We start from the raw sequence: 26,561 nt of genomic DNA on the forward strand, positions 1-26,561 counted from the left end.
TTATTAGCCATTCATAGATGCCCAGAGAATGCATGGCAGAGGACCACTTTCTTGAACCACTAAAGCATTTTGATAGAAATGACTGTCTTGCTAGACCACTTTCAGAGGCAGTCAAGATTCAACTGTGTTATTTTGGAAATGAAGGCACAGCAGAGTTCCTTCCCTGAAAAAGGGTAGTGAACCAGTTGGGTTTTTAATCTATTACAAATGCCTACAAGATTACTTTTAGCTTGGAAATTGAGATTTTAAAATGTAGGATAAATGAAAGAACACCTGATCTGAGGGAAGGGCAGACAGGTTTGGGGTAATTACAGTTCAAAAGGGAGGCCCAGGTTATGCTCGTGACCATGATGTGAGGTGTTAAAAAGTTAAGAGGAGAGAATATATGTCAGTGGGGGCTCTGAAGAAGGTTTATATTGTTCATGTAATTTCCCCAGATTGGAGAAAGATTGAAGGCTGCTGGTAAACAAGGGAAGGTTTCAAAATATCCATATACTTATCAGATCAAAAGGAAAAGTTTAAAATAACTGATTTGCATTTCTATCCAAAAACAAATCCTGTTGTGTCACGTTGTCATGGAGATGGGTTGAGAGGGGAAGGTTCCTTTGTTTCAATATATCTCTGTTGTTTTCACAGTCTGTGAGGCAGTCAGCCTGGGAGCAGTCTGTAAAGAGATAGTCCAGGTCTGGCAGCAGACTGGGAGAAGGTAGAAAGATTCTGTCAGGAGCTGTTGATAGATAATTCTGTTGATAAGAGCAGGAGTGTTTCTGTGGGACATCATAGGGACTGAGAGTGGGGCTCATGCTCGGAATGAAAAGTTCGAGTGCATGAGGAATTAATATTGCCAAATCTGCCTGGTAAAGCTAGTGGAAAAGATTGGGAGTAGAATCCTCACAGTGTGTGTGTTCTGCAAGTCTAAGTGCCAGACTAGGAAACTGAGGAGAATCAGAGTTTCTAGGAGCTGTGACACACATGGGTTTGGCTCCAGAAGAACCAAATGAACACTCAAGAAGCTATAATATTAAGAGTAGAACGGAAGGTGTTCTGCTTGGTTTAAAGTATAAGTACCTACGAGATATAGTGTTAATAGTGCTTGTTCTTTTTCTTTTGTCGGTCAAAGCTTTTTCCTTTAAAAAAGTAGTCTTGTTGTGTGGTATTTTCAGTTAATAACTGCAAATTCAAATTTCTTTTAAAAAGTTACTAGTCTCTACCAAGATCATAACAAAACAAACTTCATAGTCACTTCACTGATAAACTAATTCCAAAAATTCAGATTTTTCTTTAAACTGAATTGAAATTCTCAAACTGTAATGGTAGGATTTGAACTCTAATTCTCTAGATTATTAGTCCAGGCCTCATATCCAATGAGATAATCACACTACCATACCCATGTACCAGTGCACCCCCAGCACTCTCAACTGGCATGATAACTTCGCCAACATAGATGGAAGAATCTCATGGTCAGTAGATTAACTAGGCAACAAGCAAGCCTGCTGAACCACTTGGGCAATAAATCAAAAGCAGTTGTCAGTAATTTGTGCAAAATCCATTTTTGTTTCCAAAGTCCCAACAAGTAGCTACTTGAGAATAGGTGTAGATTTTTAAATAAACAAACTACTGCTGAGATGCAGGAGAATAAAACTCTTGAAATGTTACTGGCATCACTCAAAAAGCTACAGTCACGATTTATGGATGATTATGATTACCACGAATTTATTTTTAAAATTGCTATGCGAGTACTTAGATCTTAACATGCAAGTTGTTTCCCACTTGGCAAACAAATTCATCTTTTAAATCTTCTACATTTCCAGGGCATGTGCCATTTCATTGTTGGGAAATTATCTACTTCAACAGTGACATCCTCAGACTGGACAGCAAGAGGTGAACATAACTGAATAAACCTGCTTTTGTTTGCCACTTTTAATCCAGCAACCTCCCAAAAGCATAAAGATAACAAACTCACCAAATGGCAACACAGCAACAACAGCGCAATGCTTTGGTGTGCCAAAGTACAGTATCATTAATACAGTACCATCTTCTACTTTCTGATATCAAAGTAAACTGCTTGCTTATGCACAAGGTGGCGCTGGTTTCCAATTGAAGAATTATATAGTCTGCTTACATGACTAACACCTCCTCCCATAGATATTCTCCGAGGTCTGCATTTAAAGGCAGCTGCCATCAAATGTCTGGCCATTGATCATCACCAGTACCCTTCTCAGCCATCCAGAAACCATGAGGTGCACACTCAAGTACGAATCAAAATTTTCCACCTCTCCACAATCCACTTAAAGCACCTATGGTGGGCATGAACAATTGGCACTGCCTGTGCATTTTGCACCCTGAATAATGATCAACAGTACCTGCATGTTAAACCTCGATTCTCAACTTTTATTTCCCATCTAATCATTTTGTCTAATTTTGTTTTCATGAATCCAAGGACACTCGTGGTGAGTGATAAAACATTTCCTCAATGTCAGTATCCATGTGCTTTCAGGTCAGACATCTCACAGCAAGATGCAGAGTTAAACAAGTTCAGCTCTGCTCCTGGAATGTGTAACTTGCTTCGTATCTAAACGGTGACCACTTTATTTAGAAATCTGTCATATTAGGGTTGGTCAGATAATTAAGTATCACTGAAATACATATACAATAAACTTAGGTATTCTTTTGCTATTCCCTTCATTGTACACACAATACTTCCCCCCATTTTGAGGGCCTTGTAATCAAATCAGGATCGCTTTGTTATAAAACTTCTTTGTTACAATATTTGGAGTTACACACAATTGCAAGGAAGTAAAACAGATCATGTCAGCTGGAAGATCTACACATGTGCACATAAAATTCTCTGACAAGAAAAAGGATATTTGAAGGGATGAAGAGACCAATTAAATAGAGAGCATAGATAAAGTATTAAAACTTGCTCTACAGTTAACTCATTACATTTCATGCATATTTTATTTGCAAGCACCAACTTACTTTATGACTTGGAAAAGCGTTCTATACAACTGAGTGAAGATATCATTACTGTCCTCCAGTTCAAAGCAGATGTTATACGACTTTACCCAGGCAATATTCTATAATGAAACAAAGAAAACCTTGATCATGCTTCTAATGGAAGAAATAATTCAATTTAAGTTGGCCACAGTTCTATGGATATTTTATAAAAATAATAAAAGTATGCACTTGCCTCTCCACATGACAAATTCTCAGTTATTGATGATGCCATCAAAAAGTGGTGTCCAAGGTAATTGGACATTTCTACTCGGTGAGAAAGGAGAACAGTAACTACTCAGGGGTACCTGAGCACTAAAATGGTGAATCAAGAGCAATATTTCAAAGATCATGCAGATCTTCCAATAATTGCTAGGAGGATGCTGTAGAGGCTGATGACAAAATATTTGAGAGGAGAGAATAGGGAAAATGCCCATATTCAGCACAGAGATTATTTCGCCAACCTGCACAACCAAATTCATGTGTTATGCAACATTCCACATCTGGAAAAGAAAATAATACTGGAAACACACAGCTGGTTGGTGTACTTATGAAGAATGAAATTATGTTTTAGGCAAGGATTCAGGGGTGTCAGAAACATTAGCTCACCATTCTTTCAAATAATAACCTGAACGTGTGTGCTTGAGTAACTGTGTGTGCCAGTATCAAGACTTTTACAAAATTCAAGAAAAGCCAAAACTTACAAGTCCAAGAGCTAGCGAGAGAATACAATGAAAAGCTAAGATCTGTTTATTTAAAAAAAAACATTTTCCAACAATTGCAGTCTTTTCAAAGCACTGAGACCAGGGATATGGACCTCAAAATAACTACACAAAAAAAAAAAGCAAACTATTCTCAGACTTCTAATGCTGTTCACGATCTCAGGCAGAGAAGCAGAAATATATTATACTTACTACTGCTATACTTTAGGGTGGGGAGAGAAGGGGCAAATGAGACACTGTTTCTACTCCTGATCACTAGTGGCTCAGCTTCTGCAGCATAAATCAAGACTGGTTACCGTTGATGAATAGGCCACCAAAACTGGTTATCAAGGTTCACACACAGAAAATGGCTATGGGTACACAACTAAAAACGTCTGCATTCACCCAGGAGTTAGCACCCTCAGAGGGAAATTGGTAGGCTGCAGGAAGCAGTCCAGATGAATTACTGGTACTTTCAGGGAAGGAATGAGTTTTCTCAGCTTCATAATTCTTAATATTTCATTACATGAAGTAAGTAATTTCTGAAGTAAATACCATAGATTTCTGATCAAGAATTGCTTTTCTCCAGCCATATTTAAAGCTGCATTGGCAACATCAGAGACGTTTTAAATGGGGAGAGATTGAGATTTGACAATTGAGTCAGCACACAAGCCCCACAAGAAACGATACAATACTGGACTTGGTTTTGGGTAATGAACCAGAACAACTCAGCAATATGAAGGGGAAAAATTAAGGTTGAAAAATTGTAACAATTTTAATGAAAAATATAAAAATCAAACAACACTGATTTTGATTTTTAATTATTTTATATGTTGTTTTTCTCAAGAGGATATCTTCTGCATAAAGTAGAAGTAAAAAGGTAACTGATAGAGTAGTGAGTAACAGGTATAAATAGGCACAGCATAGTCTAACAACATCCCAAAGAGGAAAAAAAGGTCCAAGGTTATAGTCCTTTAGGCAAATCATTGAAATGGACTGAAAATAAAACAAAGCTAAAAGCTAGCAACCCAAAAGAGAATTCCAAGAAATGCCATGAGCTGAAAATAGGAACAAAGGGAATCAAGGAATGTTAAAAAGGGATGATTTAAAAAATGTCCCCAATGTAAAGATAAATAGCAAATAATTTTCAACATGTTTGGAGAGAGAATTGTTATAGACGACTTGAAGCCATTCAAAACTCAGCATGCCAAGATCACCAGGGTAGATAAGCAAATAGAAAAGTTGCTCAATAAATATTTTTTTCAGAATTTAAGAAGGTACAAGGGAGTCTTCAATGGCTATGGATGAGGAAACAGAAGGATACACAAAAGACATATACATTAATAAACAATCTTTGACTCATTGTTAGTGGGCTCAGCAGCCTATGTATATTAGTGAAAGAGGGTCAAGTTTTGAACATAAGAAATAGGAAGAATCAGTCCTCCAACCCTTCAAGTCTGCTCTATCACTCAATAAGATCATGGGCTGATCTGATGTGACTTTAACTCCACTTCCCTGTTGGCCCCCAATACCCTTGACTCCCTTGGGAGATCAAAGATTTAGTTAACTCACCCTTGAATATATTTCGATGATACAGCCTCTATGGGGTGGAGAATTCCAAAGATTAAGGACCCTCAAAAGAAATTCCTCCTCATCTCCATCTTAAATGAGACACCCCTTATTCAAAACTTCTGCCCCCAATTCTAGGTTCCCCACAAAAGGTGAAAACATCCTTTCAGCATCTACCCTGCTAAACCCCCATGAACCTTGTATATTTCAATAAGATTGCCTCTCATTCCTTTAAACTCCAATGATCATGGGCAAAACCTGCTCAACCTTTCCTCGTAAAACAGCACCCTAATCCCACGATCAACCTAGTGAACCTTCTCTGAACTGCCTCCAATGCAAGTGTATCCCTTCTTAAATAAAGGAGAGCTAAACTTTACACAGTATTCCAGGTGTGGTCTCACCAATGCCCTATACAGTTGTAGGAATACTTGCCTACATTTATACTCAAACCCCCTTGCAATAAAGGCCAACAATCCATTTGCTGTCCCAATTACTTGCTGTGCCTGCATACTAACTTTAAGATTCACATACAAGGACACCCAGATCCCTCTGTACTGCAGCATTCTGTAGTCTCTCTCCATTTAAATAATATTCTGCTTTTCTACTCTTCACAACAAAATGCACAATCTCACATTTTCCAACATTTACTCCATCTGGCAAATTTTTGCCCACCATTTAATCTATCTAAATCCCTTGTATCCTCCTCATAGCTAGTCTTCCTGCCTATCTTTTCATTGGCAGCAAATTTGGATACACAGTTTGTCCCATCATCCAAATCATTAATATAGATTGTAAGCAGTTGAAGGCCCAACAGTGACCCCTGTGGCACTCCACGAGTTATAGTTTGCCAGCCTGAAAATGATCCATTTACACCAACTCTGCTTCTAATATGATAATATATTACTCACAAAACCATGAGCTCTTGTTTGTTTGTCTTGCATCTTCTCACACACACACACACACACACACACACACACACACACACTTTTCTCCCTTGGGAAATAGAAGGATGAGCAAGTTCATTTTGAACCACATCCTTTGATGGCTTTTTGGCCCTCTAGTCAGACTTGAACCTAGGGATTTTGGCTAAGAGGAAGGGGCAGTACCTACTGAGACACAAGACCTCCGATATCTAGTGTAGTAATATTTTGTGGCACCTTAGCAAATGTCTTTTGAAAATCCAAATATACCCCACCTACTGGTTCTCCTTTATGCACCCCGCTTGTTATATCGTCAAAGAACTATCAAATTTGTAAGACACTATTTTCCTTTCATAAAACCATGTTGACTTTGCCTGATTGTATAATGATTTTCTAAATGTCCTACGACTACTTCCTCAAAAGTGGATTCCAGCATTTTCCCAATGACAGATGTTAAGCCAACCGGCTTACAGTTTCCTGTTTGTCTCCCTCCTTTATTGAACAGTAGTGTTACATGTGCAGCTTTCCAGTCTGCTGGGACCTTTCCAGAATCTAGGGAATTTTGAAAGATTACAACCAAAGAATCCACTATCTCTGCAGCTACTTCTTTTAAAATCTTAGGACCAGAGCTTTTAGTCCCATTAATTTTCCTAGTACATTTTTTCTAACAATAGTGATCGTCTTACGTTCCTCCCTGCCTTTTGCCCTCGGATTTTCTACTATTCTTTGGATGCCTTTTGCATCTTCACCTATGAGGACAGATAAAAAAAAACTTATTCAAAGCCCCTGCCATTTCCTTGTTTCCCAGTATTAATTCCCCAGACTCATTCTCTAAGGGACCAACATTTACTTCAGCTACTCTCTTCCTTTTTATATACTTATAGGAGCTCTTACTGTATGTTCTTATATTTCTTGCTAGTTTTCTCTCATACTGTTTTTTTCAAGTCATCCTTTGCTGGTTTCCTAAAATTTTCCTGAATCTTCTGGCCTAATCTTTGCAGCACTGTAGATATTGTCTTTAAATTTGATACCATCCTTAACTTCCTTAGTTAGCCTCAAATGGTGCATCCTTCTCATACAGTCTATATTTCTCAATGGAATATCTCTTTGTTGAGAGTAATGAAGGATCTCCTTAAAGATCTGCCACTGCTCGTTTACAGTCTTACCTCTAAACCTACTGGTATTTTCCCAATCCACTGTAGCCAATCCTGTCTTCCATTCCCTTGTAATTGTCTTTATTCAAGTTTAAGACACTAGTTCCAGGCCCAAGTTTCTCACCTCCAAACTGAATGTGAAATTCTATCATACCATGATCACTCTTGCCCAGAGGATTCTTTACTATGAGAACAGTTAGTTAATCCTATAATCCTATTTAATCCAGTGCCAGGCTTAAAATAGCATGTCCCCTGCTTGGTTTCAGAATGTACTGTTCTGGGAAACAGGCCCGAATACACTCTTATGAACTTATCCTCAAGGCTAACTTCGCTAACTTGATTCATTCAATCTATAAGATTAAAATCACCCACAATTATTGTAGCACCTTTCTTACAAGCCCCCATTATTTATTATTTTGTACCCTGTCCTACAGTTTAGCTACTGTTAAGGAGCCTATAAACTAATCCCACCAGTGACTTCTCTCCCTTACTATTTCTTATTTCCACCTAAACTGATTCTATAATTTGATTTTCCTAGTCAACATTATTTCTCACTACTGTCTTGATATTATCCTTGATTAATGGAGCTACCTGCCTCCTTTTCCTTTCTTCCTATCCTTTCATGAATATTCAGTTCCCCACCTTGGTCTCTTTGCAACCATGTCTCTGTGATGGCTATCATATCATATCCATTTACTTCTATTTATGCTATCAATTCATCCATCTTGTTGCAAATTCAGATAAAAATTCAGACTACAAATGATAAAAATGTTACCGGAGTATTACACAAGCCCTGAAATTTGGCGGCGGCGGGGGGGGGGGGGGGGGGGGTTTGGTAGGGGCCAGACAAGAAGGTAGCAAATAGTATTTTGAGGCTTACATCTAGGAGGGACTGAAGACAAAAAGTTTAAAAAGATTGTGATGACTCTATTCAGAACAATGGTTAGGTCACTTCTGGAATAATGCACCCTCCCTGCAAGATAAAAAATGTAGTAGCTCTGGAGAAATTGAAATGCAGTGTACTAGGTGACACCATGGATCTTTGTTACAGCGAAAGGCTAGAGCAACTATATTCTCTCAAATCATCACGATACAGGAGGTACAAGAGATTCTAGAGAGATGTTAGATATGAAAATAAAGAAAACAAGCCAAGATCATTTTCGTTGGTAGGTAAAAATCAAACACAGGGAGGCCAAGTTAAGTACTAGATACTTCAAGGACAAAAATAAATAAATCTCATCATGTTATGAGTTATCAGAATAGAGTGTCATAACTGAGAATTGTTGCTTAGTTGTTTATTGCATTCAACAAGGTACCAAATAATTTAAAAATTGAAAGGGTATGAGGAGAAAGTAGAAAGAATGTGTAAAATTAGGTCCTCTCAGAGAGCATAAATTCCAGTCAAAGGGGTCCAGGCCAAAGGACATCTATGCTAAATGTTTTTTTTTCAATATACCTCTGGCCGGCAAAGTAGTCAAGACCAACAATTTTTATACTTAAAGACATAAAAATTTGAACTGTCATCAATAAAAGTTACACATCACTATTTTGTGTGAACGCAGTGATTAATCTGTGAACGGAATAAGCCTTTGTATATCCAATCAATGATCAATATTCAGAATGGTTGAATCCTTAAAGCGTATCATGCCACTCACCTCAAGCAAGTAGAAATATCTGTTAAACTGTGCGCTTTTTGTGTCTTCTAATCCCTTAAGCTGTCTTGTAATGAACATGAAAATATCCTAAACAGAATAAAATTGTATGTTTACAGTATTTCACAATGCTTCAACAGATGTGAGAAACAGACTTCATATTAAAACGCAGTCTTGCATTCCTGAATATTTTAAAAAGCAAAATGGATACATAGGAGGGGAAAAAAAAAAATCAATATTCTATTTTAAAATAAATTAAAAATTGCAGAGCGATGAAAATCTACCTTAAGTTTATCTGGTGATGTATAGGGTGCCTCTGGGGCATAGATTCTAAAAATATCAGCTAGGCAGCAGGCAACCAGTAGACGCACATCCTTGTCAGGATGTTTCAAGAAAAAATCAGAAGCAAGATGCAATGCCAGATTGAGATACAGTTCCTTCTCATCCTCTGAATCCTGGTCCATATCCATGAAGGTTTTTACAACCATCTAATAAGACAACATGAGACACAATTACTTAAAGTCCAATTTCAACATTTTAGTGAACGCAACAAGTTCAGCGACTACATACTGTAAAATAATGAGCTGCATTTCGAGGCAAATGTTTGAATTAAATTTCTCCTTTACAAGTAAACACATAGCCTTCTTTTATAATACCGTACAAAAAAAAAGTTAGTAATGTCTGCAACCCGTAACTAATTGGTAAAGCAAAGTAAACTGTAGAAATAAAGCAGCTTCTTCAGACTGTTATAGTGAAGTTATTTGCTCTACCAAGCACCTCCAAGCCAAAACTAGAATTAGAATATCAGCAAAGAGGGCAGCTACAGATTGAAATCTAGACCCAAAGCAGACTCTGACATTGACTGCTGGGGTTCTAACAGACTTCTCAATTTCCTAATTCTCTCAGAAATTCTTATGCATCAGGTGATTTTTGTTTAAACTGATCATAACTTTGTGTTCAATCGGAGGGAGTCAACTGTAAACGAAGTAACAAAGTGATAACTTACATTCTTCTCACTTTTTGCCTGCATGATAAGATATCATCTAGGAAAAAAAATGACTGAACTAAATTTTATTAAAGCAGCAGTTCAAAAATTGCAATGTTTTAGAATATTCAGTCCATGATGGGTTTGTACTGTGATGATCCATGTGCTTTGGGAAAAGCTAGCATTTTCTTTTGTGCCATCTCCCTTTAAGATCGAAGTGGACAGGAGAGTATTCGGAAAGCAAGTTAATGAGGTCATAATCAGGAAACCAATTATGCTCCAAGAAATATCCATGTGACCCAAGGATGCCATGGGGATGAACAATTAAGAAGCAACGGGTAAATAGAAAGTTAATTGCATTGAGGTTGTCTGACTGGGTTGGGGGGTGGTGGTGGTTTGGGGGCCTCTGAGGCCAGGAGGGGTTTGGGGGTGCGAGGTTGCGGGGAGGGGGGGTGTCAGTGTTTAGGTGGTGGGGGGGGTTCCATGGGTCATGAAGGTGAGAGTTGTGGAGGAAGTCCCATGGGGTCGGTCTGGGTCTTTACAATAGTTACTCAGAATTTAGAAGAGGTTTTAAATTCTTCTAGCTTTTTCTGGGTAACTATTGGTACAACCCTGGCAAAGCCATCCAAAAAGTTTGCAACTTAGAAAATTGCATTTTCGGGTGATTCCCAGTGCAGCGCAATTGTCCAGAGTAAGCGTGCACTTCTGGGCGACTGCTGTGCAAACCCTGGGAACTTGCCAGAGGGATTCCCCAGCTCATCTTTGGGGTACCCCCAAATCCGACGCTGGGGAGCATGGAAATTATGGGCCACTGTGTTTTTTTATACAGTTGGAAAGAGCAGAGAGCTGAAGACACGTTGGGCAATGGATTGTGAATTAGACAAGCCCCATTGCTGCTGTTTCAGTGTTGCCCGGGCCTACCAGACCATTTAAAGAGGTTGGAGAAGGGAGTCTCTGGGGATTCTGTGCCATCTGGACTGTCATGGCATGAGTGAGAGAGGGTTCGTAAACGTGTTAACCAGGTCAGGGGGTGCCAGATGGAATACAGCTGCTGGTGAATGCAACTCAAGGGCTGAAACAATTGAATGGTAAGCAAGAGATTCAACAGAACAGAGGCTGAGTTGAGAAGACTTTGAGATTGCACGTGGTCCCACATTTGTATGGGATGCAATGCAAGTGATTGTAACTACAAGTGGTGCATTTTTGTTGTATCAACAATTTAAAGTGAAATTTACCTTTGTTTGACCGTTCCCTCCGTGACACCCTGGTCCACTCCTCTATCACCCCCTACTCCTCAACCCCCTCCTATGACACCTCCCCATGCAAACGCAGAATATGCAACACCTGCCCCTTCACTTCCTCTCTCCTCACCGTCCAAGGGTCCCAACACTCCTTTCAAGTGAAGCAGCATTTCACTTGCACTTCCCTCAATTTAGTCTACTGCATTCGTTGCTCCCAATGAGGTTTCCTCTACATTGGAGAGACCAAACGCAGACTGGGTGACCGCTTTGCAGAACACCTTCGGTCTGTCCGCAAGCATTACCCAGACCTCCCTGTCGCTTGCCATTTTAACACTCCACCCTGCTCTCTTGCCCACATGTCTGTCCTTGGCTTGCTGCATTGTTCCAGTGAAGCTCAACGCAAACTGGAGGAATAGCACCTCATCTTCCGACTAGGCACTTTACAGCCTTCCGGACTGAATATTGAGTTCAACAATTTTAGATCTTGAACTCCCTCCTCCATCCCCACCCCCTTTCTGTTTCTTCCCCCTCCTTTTTGTTTTTTTCCAATAATTTATATAGATTTTTCTTTTCCCACCTATTTCCATTATTTTTAAATGTATTTCCACCCATCATTTATCTATACCTTTTATGCCCTTTTAGTCTTATTTCACCCCACTAGAGCTATCTGTACATTGCTTGTCCTGCTCTCCACTCTTAATTAGCACATTCCTTTAGATAATAACACCACCTTCAACACCTCTTTGTTCTTTTGTCTGTGACATCTTTTGGTTATCTCCTTCTATCACTGGCTGCTTGTCCCAACACCCCCCCCCCTCCCCCCCAAACCAGCTTATATTTCACCCCTTTCCTATTTTTACTTAGTTCTGTTGAAGGGTCATGAGAACTCGAAACGTCAACTGTGCTCTTCTCCGCCGATGCTGCCAGACCTGCTGAGTTTTTCCAGGTATTTCTGTTTTGAAATATTCTTCACCTGTTCATTAATGTTTAAGTTGATTTGTTATAGTAAAAGTTCCAAAAAGTGAAATTGTGTCCATTGGTTCTCTTTCTGGTGTTTTCTTAGGTATTCCTTTCTTTTAAAAGTTACCAGTCTCTACAGGGATCACTCATTAACAGTACTTGGTCTTTAAATAGCTATTTTCACGCATTTTCACCCTTACAATCAAACTTCAAGGATTCAGCAGAGTGTAAAAGTTTGAAGTCTCGGGATACAAGTAGAAGTGAGTGAACAAAAATCTAGCAGCCTTCTTTAACACCAAAAGTAATAACCCCAATTTAATTTTGATAAGCCTGCTGAAATAGCTTCCAACAGTTTTCCTCACTATGGAGGCATAATTTGAGCATTGCTTAAAAAAAGAGACATGTCTAAGCTTTTCATCTTGCACTCATCAGGACACTCGCAAGAATGAAGGGGAACACAGCAATTTATACTGTATGTGAAGAGTGCACCGATTGGTTGGCAAGCAGCGTTGCCATGGAGAATACAGAATTCATCATCTTTGTTGAATGTGGTAAACAGCTCCCTACACTTCTGTGTCTCTATCTCACTTTCCTCCTTCAAAACACACCTTAAAACCTACTTCTATGACCAAACTTTTGGTCATCTAACCTAGTATCATAAGTTGCTCTTTATAATACACCTGTGAAGCACTGTTGGGTGTTTTATTACATTAAAAAGGTGCTACAATAGTCAAGCATGGCCTCTCCACAGGATGTAACCAATGGTGGAAGCCATGGTACAAGCGCTGATCAAGTATTATTGGGTTGATTTGATCCCAACTTTGGCTTTGCTTATCTGCATGCTGTTCAAAAGAAAGACACTTTAACCAGATTGTGAAGAGACCCTCAAGCCCCTTTCATTGGACTATCACTCTGTATCTGCTGGCTTTTTGTAACAGATGACGACATTGATGGAAAAGTCCTAAGAGAGCACTAATGATTTGCTGGATATTTTTGTAGTTCAAGGAATTGTTTACACATCATTTGAAAAGCTACTTAACCATTGCTTTCACTGAACAGAGTTTAGACCAGATGTCTTAGGGCCTTCAAGACCTTAAGCTCATTATGCCAAATATGGTGGCACTGAATTAACTTCTGATCACGGTGTAAATTAAAGCGCTGCAGACAATGTTGAAATTGGAAAAGCAGTCTGGAACAGCAATCAAGTAAGTCAAATTGCTACTATTTTAAAACAAAAACCACTGTGAAGTCCATAATTAAAATACTTGTGTGGGAATCCTGTTACAGGAAACAACCTAAACATTTTCCTATATACTAATTCAAACTTCTATGCCTCCACAACCTGTTGAATCGGGAAACAATTCAGTTCTTCTTTGAATTATGAGCTAGCACTAACAGGCAGTCCATCCTATAAATCCTCAGCCAAGTGTGAAGTAATTATTCGTCAAGTATTCGTGAAGTAAGCTAATTCTTTAGCATACAATCACATCCTCTGTTTCTCCTACCCTGGTTTACACAGTACACTACATTACATGTACGCTATGTATTTCCCTTATTAACTCTGTCACCCTTCCTGACCCAAGCCCCTAAAAAAAACTTTTCTTCCAATAACAAATAATTTTGCTTCTTCAGCCTGGAATTATTTTTATAGATCTTCCCTGAATCGTTTCCATTACAGTGTTATCACTCAGAAATATGACCAGATATACATTATACCAACTACCACCACAAAGTGCATCAGCATCACTGTAATAGGGGATAGCATAGTTAGGGGAATAGGTATTGTTCTCTGCAGCAAAGGCTGTGTTGCCTCACTGGTGCCAAGGTTAAGGACATCTCTTCTGAGCTGGAGAGGAACTTGAAGTGGGAGGGGAAGGACCCAGTTGTCGTGGTCCATGTAGGTACCAATGACATTGATAGGACTAGGAAAGAGGTTCTGCTGAGGGACTATGAGCAGCTCAGGACCAAATTAAAAAGTAGAACCACAAAGGTAATAATCTCTGGATTACTACTTGAGCCACGCACAAATTGGGATAGGGTTAATAAGATTAGAGAGGTAAATGTGGGTTAAAAGTGGTGTGCGAGAAATGGGGTTCTGATTCATGGGGCATTGGCACCAATACTGGGGAAGGAGAGAGATATTCCATTGGAACGGGCTTGATTTGAATCATGCTGGGACCAGGTGTCCTGGCAAATCGTATAGCTAGGGTTGTAGATAGGGCTTTAAACTAATTAATTTGGGGGGGAGGGGGGGGTCAACTGAAGGGAAGTTTAAAAAAATCAAAAAGAAACGAGAGAGCAGAGGTGCAGGGTAGTGACGAGGCGAATGATAATCAAATTGTGACAGGAAGGGGCAGAAAATAAGCAGAAGAGCAGAAATCAGAACTAGAATGAGCAATAATGGTAAAAAGTCAAAGCTTAAAGCTCTTTATCTGAATGCATGCAGCATTACAAAGGAATGAGGGCAGAGTCGGCTGGAGTGGACTAAAGGAGTTTAGCAGAAAAGACAACTGATGAACAATAGCAGACATTTAAGAAAATAGTTCATGACTCACAACAAAGTTACATCCCAGAGAGGAAGGAGGATTCTAGGAAGGGGATAAACCAACCATGGTTAACCAAAGAAGTTAAGGAGTGTATCAAATTGAAAGAAAAAACATACCACTAATCTTTGCCACATTGTAAGCCAGAGGATTGGGAAAGTTTTAAAAACCAACAGAGGATGACCAAAAAAAAGGGAGAAAATAAACTTTGAGGGTAACTTAGCAAGTAATTTAAAAACGGACAGTAGGGGCTTCTTTAAATATATAAAAAGGAAGAGGGTTCAAGTGAACATAGGTCCCTTGGAGGAAGAGGCTGGAGAAATAATAATAGGGAACCAGGAAATGGAAAAGGAGTTGAATAAATCAAGGGGCAAAAAGGTGGGGCGGGGGGGGGAATGCGAGGAGGGAAATAAATACAACAATTATCACTAGAGAAGGAGTACTGGATAAACTAATAGGGCTAAAGGCCGATAAGTCCCCTGGACCTGATAGGTTGCATCCTAGGATATTAAATGAAGTAGCTACAGAGATAGTGGATGCATTGGTAGTAATCTTCCAAGAATCCTTAGACTCTGGAAAAATCCCAGAGGACTGGAAAACTGCCAATGTAACACCTTTATTCAAAAAGGGAGAGAGACCAAAAAAAAAGGTAACTATAGGCCAGTTAGCTTAACATCTGTCATTGGGAAAATGCTAGTGTCTATTATAAAGGACATAATAGCAGAGCATTTAGAAATACATAATATAATCAAGCAGAGTCAGCAAAGCTTCATGAACGGGAAATTATACCTGACACATTTATTAGAATTCTTTGAGGAGGTAACAAGCAGGATAGATAAAAGGGGAACCAGTCGATGCAATATACTTGGATTTCCAAAAGGCATTTGATAAGATACCACACATAAGGCTACTTAATAAGATAAGAGCCCATGATGTTGGGGGTAGTATATTAGCATGGATAGAGGATTGGCTAACTAATAGAAGACAAAGTTGGGATAAGGGGGGCATTTTCAGGATGGCAACCTGTAACTAGTGGAGTGCCACAGGGATCAGTGCTGTGGCCACAATTATTTGCAATATATGTTAATGACTTGGATGGGGGAAATAATGTACTATCGCCAAGTTTGCAGATGACACAAAAATAAGTGGAAAGGCACGTGGTGAGGATGACAGAGTCTACAGAGGAATATAGTCAGGTTAAGTGAGTGGGCAAAAGCTTGGTAGATGGAACATAATGTGGGAAAATGTGAAGTTATGCACTTTGGCAGGAAGAATAGAAGAGCTGAATATTATTTAAATGGAGAAAGACTGCAGAAAGCTGCAGCACAGAGGGATTTAGGGGTCCTCGTGCATGAATTACAAAAAGCTAGCATACAAGTTCAGCAGGTAATAGGGAAGGCAAATGGAATGTTGGTCTTTATTTCAAAGGGAATGGCGTATAAAAATAGGGAAGTCTTGCTAAAACTATACAAGGCGCTAGTTAGACCACACCTAGAATACTGTGAGCAGTTTTGGTCCCCTTATCTAAGGAAAGATATACTGGCATTGGAGGCAGTCAGGAAAGGTTCTTTAGGTTGATCCCGGGTATGGAGGGGTTTTCTTATGAGGAGGGGTTGAGTAGGTTGGACCTGTACCCTTTGGAATTTAGAAGAATGAGAAGCGACCTTATTGAAGCATAAGATTCTTGGGGGGCTTAGCAGGGTAGATGCTGAGAGGTTGTTTCCCCTTGTGGGAGAGTCTAGGGCAAGAGGGCATAATCTCAGAGTAAGGGGATGTCCATTTAAAACAGAGATGAGGAGGAATTTCTTCTCTGAGGGTAGTGAATCTGTGGAATTCTTTACTGCAGAGGGGCGTAGAGGCTGGGTCGTTGAGTATATTCAAGGCTGAGATAGACAGATTTTTAATCAGTAAGGGAATCGAAGGTTATGGGCAAACCATAAAAGTGGAGTTGAGGATTATCAGGTCAGCCATGATCTCATTGAATGGCAGAGCAGGTTTGATGGGCTGAATGGCCTCCTTCTGCTGCAACGTTTTATGGTCTTACTTGTAACAAGATAGATGAGTTGACGGCACGAATAGGAATAAATGAATTTGACTTCATAGCTATTAGAGAGGCGTGGTTGCAGGATGACCAAGACTGGGAACTCAATATTCAAGGTATTCAACGTTCCAGAATAATAGGCAAAAAGGAAAAGGAGGTGGGTAGCTTTGTTAATAAAGGAAGGTATCAGTGCAGTGGTGATTAGTGATATAAGTGCAAAAGATTGTGATGTGGAATCAGTTTGGGTGGAAGTAAGGAATAGCAAGGGGAAGAAGTCATGGATGGGAGTCGTCAATATGCCCCCGAAGGGCACTGTAGGGCAAAGTATAAATTGGGAAATAATGGACACATGCAAGAAGGGCGCTACAATTGTCATGGGTGATTTTAATCTGCATATTGACTGGACAAATCAAATTGGCAGGGGTAACATGGAAGATGAATTTGTAGAGTGCATCAAGGATTGTTTCTTAGAGCAATACGTTGTAGAACCTACCCAGGAACAGACTAGTTTAGATCTAGTAATGTGTAATGAGGTAGGATTAATAAGAAATAACATAATTAAGGATCCTCTAGGAGGTAGCGATCACAACATGGTAGAATTTCAAATTCAGTTTAAGGGCGAGCAACTCGGGTCTCAAACCTGTGCCCTCAACTTAAATAAGGGCAATTACAGAGGTATGAAGAAAGAGTTGTCTAAAGCGGGTTGGGAAAATAGACTAAGGGGGAGGTCAGTGGATGAGTAGTGGCAGGCATTTAAGCAGATATTTCATAACGCTCAGCAAAATTTTATCCCGGTCTAAAAGAAGGACTCGATGATAAGGATGGACCACCCGTGTTTAACAAAGGCGGTCAAGGAGAATATCCAATCAAAAACCTAAGGCATACAAAGCGGCAAAAAGTAGTGGCCAGAGGATTGGGAATGTTTTTTTTTAAAATGAACCTGCAGCCAATGACTAAAAAGCTAATAAAGGGGAGAAAACTGATTATGAAAGTAAATTGGCAAGAAATATAAAAACAAATAGCAAGAGCTTCTACGGGTATATAAAAAGAAAGACGATGGCTAAAGTGAGCGTGGAACCCTTGGAGGATGCAACTGGAGAACTGATAACAAGGAAACAGCAGATAATTTAAACCAATGTTTTGCAACGGCCTTCATGGTGGAGGACACTATAAACATCCCAAAGATATCAGATAAGCAAGGAACTAATGGGAGGAAAGATCCTGTAACAGTCTCCATCACGAGGGACAAAGTATTTGACAAACTAATAGGGCTGAAGTCAGACAAGTCACCAGGACCTGGTGACCTGCATCCAAGGGTTTTAAAGGAAGTGGCTGCAGCGGAGGCAATGGTCAAAACATTCCAGAACTCACTGGATTCCAGGGGGTCCCAGTGGATTGGAAAACCGCTAATGTGACGTCTCTGTTCAAGGAGGGAGGGAGACAAAAAGCAGGAAACTATAGGCCAGTCAGCCTAACATCTGTCATTGGGAAAATGCTAGAGTCCATTATTAAGAAAGAAATAGCAGGACATTTAGAAAAGCTTAATGCATCAAACAGAGTCAACGTGGTTTTGTGAAAGGGAAATTATGTTTGACAAATTTGCTAGAGTTCTTTGAGGATATAACAAGCACAGTTGATAAAAGGGGAAAATCAGTAGATGTAGTGTATTTGGATTTCCAGAAGGCATTCGATAAGGTGCCACGTAAAAAGGTTATTGCACAAGGTAAGAGCTCACGGTATTGGGGGTAATGTATTAATATGCATTGGTTAACACACAGAAGACAAGGAGAGTTGAATTAATGGGTCTTTTTCAGGTTGGAAAGATGGAACTAGTGGAGTGCCACACAGATCGGTCCTAAGGCCTCAATTATTTACTATCTATATTAATGTCTTGGAGGAGGGGACAGAGTGTAATGTATCCAAACTTGATGATACAGAAATAGGTGAGAGGGCATGTTGTGAGGAGGACAGAAGGAATCTGCAAGGGGATGTAGATAGGTTCAGTGAGTAGGCAAAAATTTGGTGGATGGAGTATAATGTAGGAAAGTGTGAGGTCATGCACTTAGGAAGGAAAAATCAAAATACATACTATTATTTAAATGGAGAGACACTCCAACAAAGTGCAGCACAGAGGGATCTGAGTGCTCTTGTACATGAAACACAAAGTTAACATGCAGGTGTAGCAAGGAATTAAGGCGGCAAAAGAATTTTGGCCTGTATTGCTAGGGGATTGGAGTTTAAAAATAGGGAGGTCTTGTTACAACTGTACAGGGTGTTGGGGAGGCCATACCTGGAGTACGGTGTACAGTTTTGGTCCCCGTATTTAGGAAAGGATATACTGGCATTGCAGGCAGTTCAAAAGAGATTCACTCGGCTGATTCCTGGGATGAAGGGGTTGACTTACCAAGAATGGCCAAACAGGTTCGGCCTTTATTCACTGGCGTTTAGAAGATGAGGTGTGATCTTATTGAAACGTACAAGATTCTGAGGGGGCTTAACAGGGTGTATGTTGAGAAGATGTTTCCATGAGTGAGGGAATCTCGAACTAGGGGAGATAGTTACAGAATAAGGGGACACTAATTTAAAACTGAGGTGTGAAGGAATTTCTTCTCTCAGAGGGTAGGGGATGTCTGGAATTCTCTACCTCAGAGTTGTGGAGGTTAGATCATTGAAAGTATTTAAAAAGAGGAGGTAGATAGATTTTTGAAATATTGGAGAGTTGAGAGCTATGAGAAGCTGGCACAAAAGAGAAGTTGAGGCCTGGGGCAGATTAGCCATGATCTTATTAAATGGCAGGGCAGGCTTGAGGGGTTGAATGGCCTACTCCTGCTTCTATTTCTTATGTTCTCCCAGGGCACTTATGTATTTCAACAAAACATGGAGCTGACAGTTTTTTTGTCCTACACCTATCTCACAGTATTAAAGTTGATTAGTAATTCAATATTCTTTTAACATTAGGAATGGATTTTCATTTACCAAAACTTAATTTGTTCAATTTTCTTATTTCAGTGTACAGTTTCACATGTGATAGAAAAGATAGGAACATACATTTCAGCATATGAATTAGGAGCAGGTTTAGGCCATTTGGCCCCTTGAGCCTGCTCCACCATTCAATAAGATCGTGGCTGATGAGATTGTGGCCTCAACTCCATTTTTCTTCCTGCCCCCCAATACCCTTTGACTCCCTTTCCAATCAAGAATCTAATTCAGCCTTAAAAATATTCAATAACCCTGCCTCTACCGCTCTCTGGGGAAGAGGGTGCCACAGACTCAACCCTCAGAGAAAAAAAATTCTCCTATCTCCAGCTTAAATGGGGGAACCTTTATTTTTAAACTGTGTCCCCTAGCATTAGTCTCTCACTAGGGGAAACATCCTCTCAGCATCCATCCTGTCAAGTCCCCTGAGGATCTTATATATTTCAATAAGATTGCCTCTCATACTTCTAAACTCCAATGGATACAGGCCCAACCTTTCCTCAGAAGATAACCCCCTCATCCCAGGAATCAGTCGAGTGAACCTTCTCTGAACTACTTCCAATGCAATTATGTCCTTTCTTAAATAAGGAGACCAAAACTGTACAATGCTCGAGATGTGGTCTCACCAATACCCTATATAAAACTGTTGCAAACTTCCCTACTTCTATATTCCATTCCCCTTGCAATAAATAACAACATTCCATTTGCCTTCCGAATCACTTGCTGGACCTGGATACTAACTTTTTGTGATTAAAATTGAGTTAAAATTGAATTGATTCAGTCCTGACGTGAAGGAGGAACAGGCAAACTTTCCTTCAGCTCCAGTTTTGACCATTGATCACCTGAACATTGGTCGGTCTAGATTGATATGAACATTTCCAACTTTTGTTATTAAGTTTACATACACTAGCAGCACAACTTAAAGGGATGCTTGCCTTTTAAAAAAAACATGAATTTAGTTCATGGAATCAAAGAATGGTTACAGTACAAGAGGCAGCATTTTGGCCTATCATGTCCATGCTGGCTCTCTGCAAAAGCAACTCACCAAGTCCCACTCTCCTGCCTTCTCCACTGCAAATTTTCCCTCTCCAGATAATTGTCCAACTTTCATTTGAAAGCCACGATGGAACTCTGCCTCCACCACACTCTCAGGCAGTGCATCCCAGATCCTAATCACTCTCTGCATAAAAAGATTTTTCCTCATGTCACCATTTTGCCAATCACCTTAAACTGGTGATCTCTCGTTCTCGGCCCTTTGCCAAATTCGAACAGTTTCTCCCCCATCGACTCTCCAGATCCCTCATGATTTTGAGCACCTCTATCAAATCTCCTTTTAATTTTTTCTTCCGAGGAGAACAACTCCATCTTCTCCAATCTATCCATGTAACTGAAGCTCCTTACCCCGGGACCATTTTCATGGACCTTTTCTGCACTCTTCCTAATGCCTTCAAAACCTTTCTAAAAAGTGTGGTGTCCAGAACCGCACACATTACTCCAGTTGAGGCTGAACCAGAGTTTTATATAGTTTCACAATAACTTCTTTGCTTTTGTACTCTATTCCTCTACTAACAAAGCTCAGGATCCCACATGCTTTATTAACGGCTTTCTCAAACTGCCTGCCACCTTCAATGACTTGTGCACATATACCCTCAGGTCTCTGCTTCTACACCCCCATTAGAATTTTACCTTTTATTTTATATGGCAATATAAATAAATATTTTCTTCGTCCTTCCTACCAAAATGAACAACTTTACACTTTGCTAAACATAAAACAATTTGAATGAATGCCATCAGTTTGTTCAACATTCTCCCAAGTAAAATGAAAGAATACTTTTCTTTTAAAATTAGCACCCTTGATGACTTCAGTATCCGAAACCCATTCACAGTCAGTGGATTACTTTGGACACCTAACCACGGTTATAAGGTAGGGAAACTAAAATGTAAACAAACTCTTCAATTCCACCACTCACTCAATCAGATCACGGTTGATCCTTCCATTTTCTCAATGTCACTTGATACTAACAAAAAAAAAATCAGTCCTAAAAATTTCAAGTGTGCAAATTCATGCACAGTCTGAAACCCAACTAAATGTTACCACATATAGATCTGTATTTTACAGAAAGTTGCACTGCACTAAACATACAAGGCAATGTGACAAACTACTTGCCTTTAGAGTAATTTAAACTATTTAATTTATAGATGTAAATATTTCAACTGAATTACTGGTTCGTAACTACTATAACTGCCTCGATTCCATTCATTCAAACAGAACTAAATAATTACAAACCTTTAGTCTTCGAACCATTTCCTCCTTTGATATTTTGTCAGAGATTTCTTTCACTCCTGGAGGATATGTAATTTTCCCGTCATTGACCTTAGGCTTGGTGTGAGCCATGGTTAGAGTTCACGTTTCCTCCCTTAAAAAAGAAACAGAGCGAAGTTCGTAAATGTATTATTTCCTTTTGAGAATCAATCCATGTTCAGCATGGTGAAAGCTGTTAGAGCTCGTCCAGCAGCACCAAGTACTCGTTCACGTCAATTACAGCTCAGCCAAGAACATAAATAATCAGAGCTGATCTGTACTTGGACTTCATGCGCCAAAACCAACGAGCATAAAATCAACCTGAACAAAACCAAGAGCAGTAGGGTTAGTACTTGGGGACTTCTTGTAGCATGCATCCTCCGAAGCACAGCTCACCAACATTACAAAGCCACTCACTGTACTCAAATTCACTAAAGGGAGGGTTGTCACAGAAATTACGATGGGGGCAGGCCATTCTGCCCCCAGTGTTGATGCCTTTATTGTAATCTCATTTCCCCACCCCCTAGTCATTTCTAAACATTTATGCCATTCTATTTGAAATGAAGTTTTTGCCTTTAACTCAATAGTCATGCATGGTGAGGCACACCATACTTTAATAGCCCCAAGTTCAAAAATCTTACTCCTCCCTTTCCCATTCATTCTTTCTTCCATTGAGAACACTTGGTTTCCATTTCCTCTTGTCTCATTCATCTACCAGTGGAAGTAATCTTTCACTATTTAAATCACAATAAGGTCTTCAGGTTTCACTCTCCCCTTTACTAGGGGCTCCTTTCAGTGTGACTCCCACTCACCGTCTTGCTTCTGATGCCACCAGTTCTGCAGAGAATGATTATCAGTGCATCACAGAATCTCTCCTCAGCGGTTCACCTCTCGAGTCCTTTTGTACGGTCTCAGGCTTCTATCTTATTTATATCAATACCGTTAAGTTTGCCTGAGTTTTTCCATTTGCCTTTCCTCGTCAATACTAAGAGAGGAGTAATGGCTCAGAATATTTAATATCTGACATCCACTCCTCAGTTCAAGCCCATTACACAAGGGCAAAATAGAAATATGAGCTGGAGTAGGCTATTCAGCCCTTCAAGCCTGTTCCGCCATTAAAGATTATGGCAGATCTTCTACTTTAACACCACCTTCCCGCACTATCCTGATCTCTTAATTCCTTTAGTATCCAAAAGTCTATCGGCCTCTGTATTGAACGCACACAGTCACTGAGTATCCACAGCTCTCTGGGGTAAAGAATTCTAAAGAATCACTTTTGAGTAAAGAAATTTCTCCTCATTTCAGTCCCAAATGGCCAGCCCCTTTTCTGAAGCTGTGACCAAGTGTTCTAATTTTCCCAGCCAGGGAATACATTTTCTCAGCACCTATCCTATCAAACTTCTTAAGATTTTATATATTTCAATTAGATCACCTCTCATTCTTTCAAACTCCATAGGCCTCATCTACTTGATCTCTTCTTAAATGACAAAGCCTTCATCGCAGGAACCAGTCTAGTAGAGCTTCGTTGCACTTGACCCAAGGCCTTCCTTCCTTAAGTACGGGGCCCAAAACTGCAGACAGTACTCCAAATGTGGCCTCACGAACACTGTATATAAATTAAGACTTCTTTACTCCTATATTCCAATCTTTTGCTCATAAAAGCTAACATACCATTGGCCTTCCTAGTTGCTTGCTGTACTTGCATGTTAACTTTGCGATTCATGTAGAATACCCAAGTCCCTCTGTGCTTTATTTTTCCTACTATACGAACATACGAAATAGAAGCAGAAGTAGGCCATTTGGACCCTTGAGCCTGCTCCGCCATTCAATAAGATCATGACTGATCAATTTGGGTTTCAAATTCCAGATTCTCATCTACCTCTGACAACGTTTGATTCCCTTGCTTAACAAGAGACTATCTACCTCTGCCTTAAAAATACAATGACCCTGGATAATTTCACACTGTCACATGGTATTCCATCTGCCTTGTTCATGTCCACTCATCCAATGTGTCTACATCCCTCTGCGTAATCCACACTGCTTACATTCCCACCTAATTTTGTATTATCAGCAAACTTGGATATATTTCTCTTGGTCCCCTCATCGAAGTCACTGATATACATTGAAAATAGCTGAGGCCCAAGTACTGATCCTTGCAGTACCATTAGTTAAAGCACGCCAAAAAGGTAGCAAAGGTTATTCAAGTTCCGTTCTCTGCGGAATTGTTCCCAGCCCTTACCAATAAAGGTCAATTGTGTTCAGCAACATTCTCAAGGATTCACACACACTCCCAGAACTCCAAGATCATACTGCCTGGAATAGTCAGTCATCAATACTTCTCGACCCAAGGGTCACTCTATGCTACCCAATGCTCCCAAATGTGCTCTCAAGTTCCCAAATCCCAGATTTTACCCTATTCATTGTTGGAAATATTTTTCTGACATTTCTGTTCTCAGTAACTGAAGTTTCAAAAGTCAAAAGCAATGTCCCTTGAATTTCCCTTCCGAGTACAGCCCATTTGGTTGCACTGTGCGATCGCTTTTAAGATTGCCACGCAGCTGCACAAGCACACATCTTAAAAACAGGCCACTTGTATGCTACCTGTTTATACCCTGTGCACAAGATCTGGACAGCTGTATGGCTGCACAACCACGTAGCTCAAAGGTAACAAGTTTAGATTTCAACTTGATATTTTTGATATTTTTACCCAGAGTTGTAACCCTCGATCACAAGATAAAAATAAAATAAGAAATAGGCCATTCGAGCCTGCACTGCCATTCAGTAGGATCATGGCTGATCTGATGGTGGCCTTATATCCACTTCCCTGCCTTGTCCCCATAACCCTCAACTCCCCGTCGGATCAAAAATCTGTCTAACTCAGCCTTGAACATGTTCAATGACTCAGTCTCCGCTGCACTGTGAAAGAGAATTCGAAAGATTAATGACCCTTTTGAGAGAGAAAAAGAAAACTCCTCCTCAGGTCCACTTTAATTGGGAGACCTCATATTTTCAAACTGTGCCCCCAGTTTGATTCTCCCACAAGAGGGGACATCTTTTCAGCATCTAGCTGGTCAAGCCCCCTTAAATAAAGATCCTCTCTTCTAAACTCCAATGAGTATTGGCCCAACTTCCTCAACCTTTCCTCAGAAGACAACCCTTTCATCCTAGGAATCAGCCTAGAGAACCTTCTCTGAACTGCTTCCAATGTAAGCTAACCCTCCTTAAGTCAGGAGACTGTACACAATACTTCAGATAAGGTCTCATCAATGCCCTGTATAGTTGTAGCAAGACTTCCTTACTTTTACAATAAAAACAGGAAATGCTGGAAAGCTCAGCAGGTTTGGCAGCATCCGCAGAGAGAGAAACACAGTTAACATTTCGAGTCTGTATGACTCTTTCAGAGGTTTTCCAGCATTTCCTGTTTTAATTTCCAATTTCCAGCATCCGCAGCATTTTGCTTTTATTTTAGTGTTTAATTCATTGCAACTATTCTTCCGGGGATGCCTACCTTGAAGAAGTTCCGCTCTTCTCTCCAACCTGATTTCTGTTTGTTTCTTTCACCCTGTTCACCTTCATTGCTTTCCATTTTCCTCCTGGTGTTTGATAAGGTGTTTATTCGCAGCCAAATGTCCTCCCTCAGCAACTGTCTCTGGCTCAGACTCATCCCAAGTAGATTCCAACTGAAGTTCCATCCTTCATGTTTCGAATCCACCCGGATTACAGGTATCTCCAAGACATAGAACGTTCCTCAGACTGGTGTTCCCGCCGCATCTGGAGATCCACACTCAAAGCCATGCACCACCATATGAACACACTACCTCTCTCTCCAGCAGAACACACTCACCATATCCCAAAAGCTGTCCTTGTCCCCAGTTTCATTTCATGCCTTGTCTCATTGATGTCTTAACAAAAAAAAAACTCTTCCTTTCAGGTATTAAGGAAAGGAAGTTGCACCAACTTGCTGGTACCAACACCCATTCAGCTCCTTCCACCCCTTCCCTCTCTGACCTCATCCCATCTTCTAATCCCAGCTCTTGCTGTGTATTCACTATACCCTCTGACCTTCCCCACTCTGATGTTGAACATTGTGCTCAGCAAAGGACTCAGTTTTATCCCCTTATGCCCTCATCTCAATGAATTTGGGCTGGGCACAACATTGAATTCTTCTTCCCTCACCTTCGTCTCCGTGCTCACTTCTTTGGGCAGGAGTCTCTCCCCCACTCCAAGGACCTTTTCACCTGACTCCAGCATTCTCTCTCCACCTGGACCCTTCCCTCTGGCCTCTTACTGCTCTTGATTTTTTTCATTGAGCTGTCGGCGTGACGTTGGCCGTTTAATTTCTCTGCTCCTCTCACCCACTCCAACTGGTCTCCTTCTGAACTTGCTGCACTCAGTTCTCTCAGGTCCAACAAACCTGTGCCAAGAGTGGTGTTGTTGTTGTCTGGTATACTGACCTCTAACTTGCAGAGGCTGAGCACCAACTCTCAGACACTTCCTCCTACCTCCCCCTGGACCATGACCCC

The 26,561-nt window shown here is 40.3% G+C and overlaps 1 protein-coding gene across 3 annotated transcripts in view; it reads right to left on the minus strand.

Annotated features, from left to right (window-relative positions):
- The window catches only part of pds5b (PDS5 cohesin associated factor B), a 258,376-nt gene that overhangs the window by 185,012 nt on the left and 46,803 nt on the right, over window positions 1-26,561 (minus strand). For 2 of the 3 annotated variants that reach the window (XR_013577094.1, XM_078545339.1), the window contains exons 2-5: window positions 22,024-22,153; window positions 9,275-9,478; window positions 8,994-9,080; window positions 2,980-3,077 (exon numbers count right to left, since the gene is read on the minus strand). Coding sequence is in view for 2 of the 3 variants with exons in the window: in XM_078545339.1 (XP_078401465.1) it covers window positions 2,980-3,077; window positions 8,994-9,080; window positions 9,275-9,478; window positions 22,024-22,131 (497 nt within the window). In the remaining variant the exon portion in view is untranslated. Of the gene's footprint in view, window positions 1-2,979; window positions 3,078-8,993; window positions 9,081-9,274; window positions 9,479-22,023; window positions 22,154-25,546; window positions 25,741-26,561 lie in introns of those variants that run through there. The other variant, XM_078545340.1, reaches the window with a different exon arrangement.

This window comes from Cetorhinus maximus, chromosome 7 (assembly GCF_964194155.1).
Source record: "Cetorhinus maximus chromosome 7, sCetMax3.hap1.1, whole genome shotgun sequence".
NCBI lineage: Eukaryota > Metazoa > Chordata > Chondrichthyes > Lamniformes > Cetorhinidae > Cetorhinus > Cetorhinus maximus.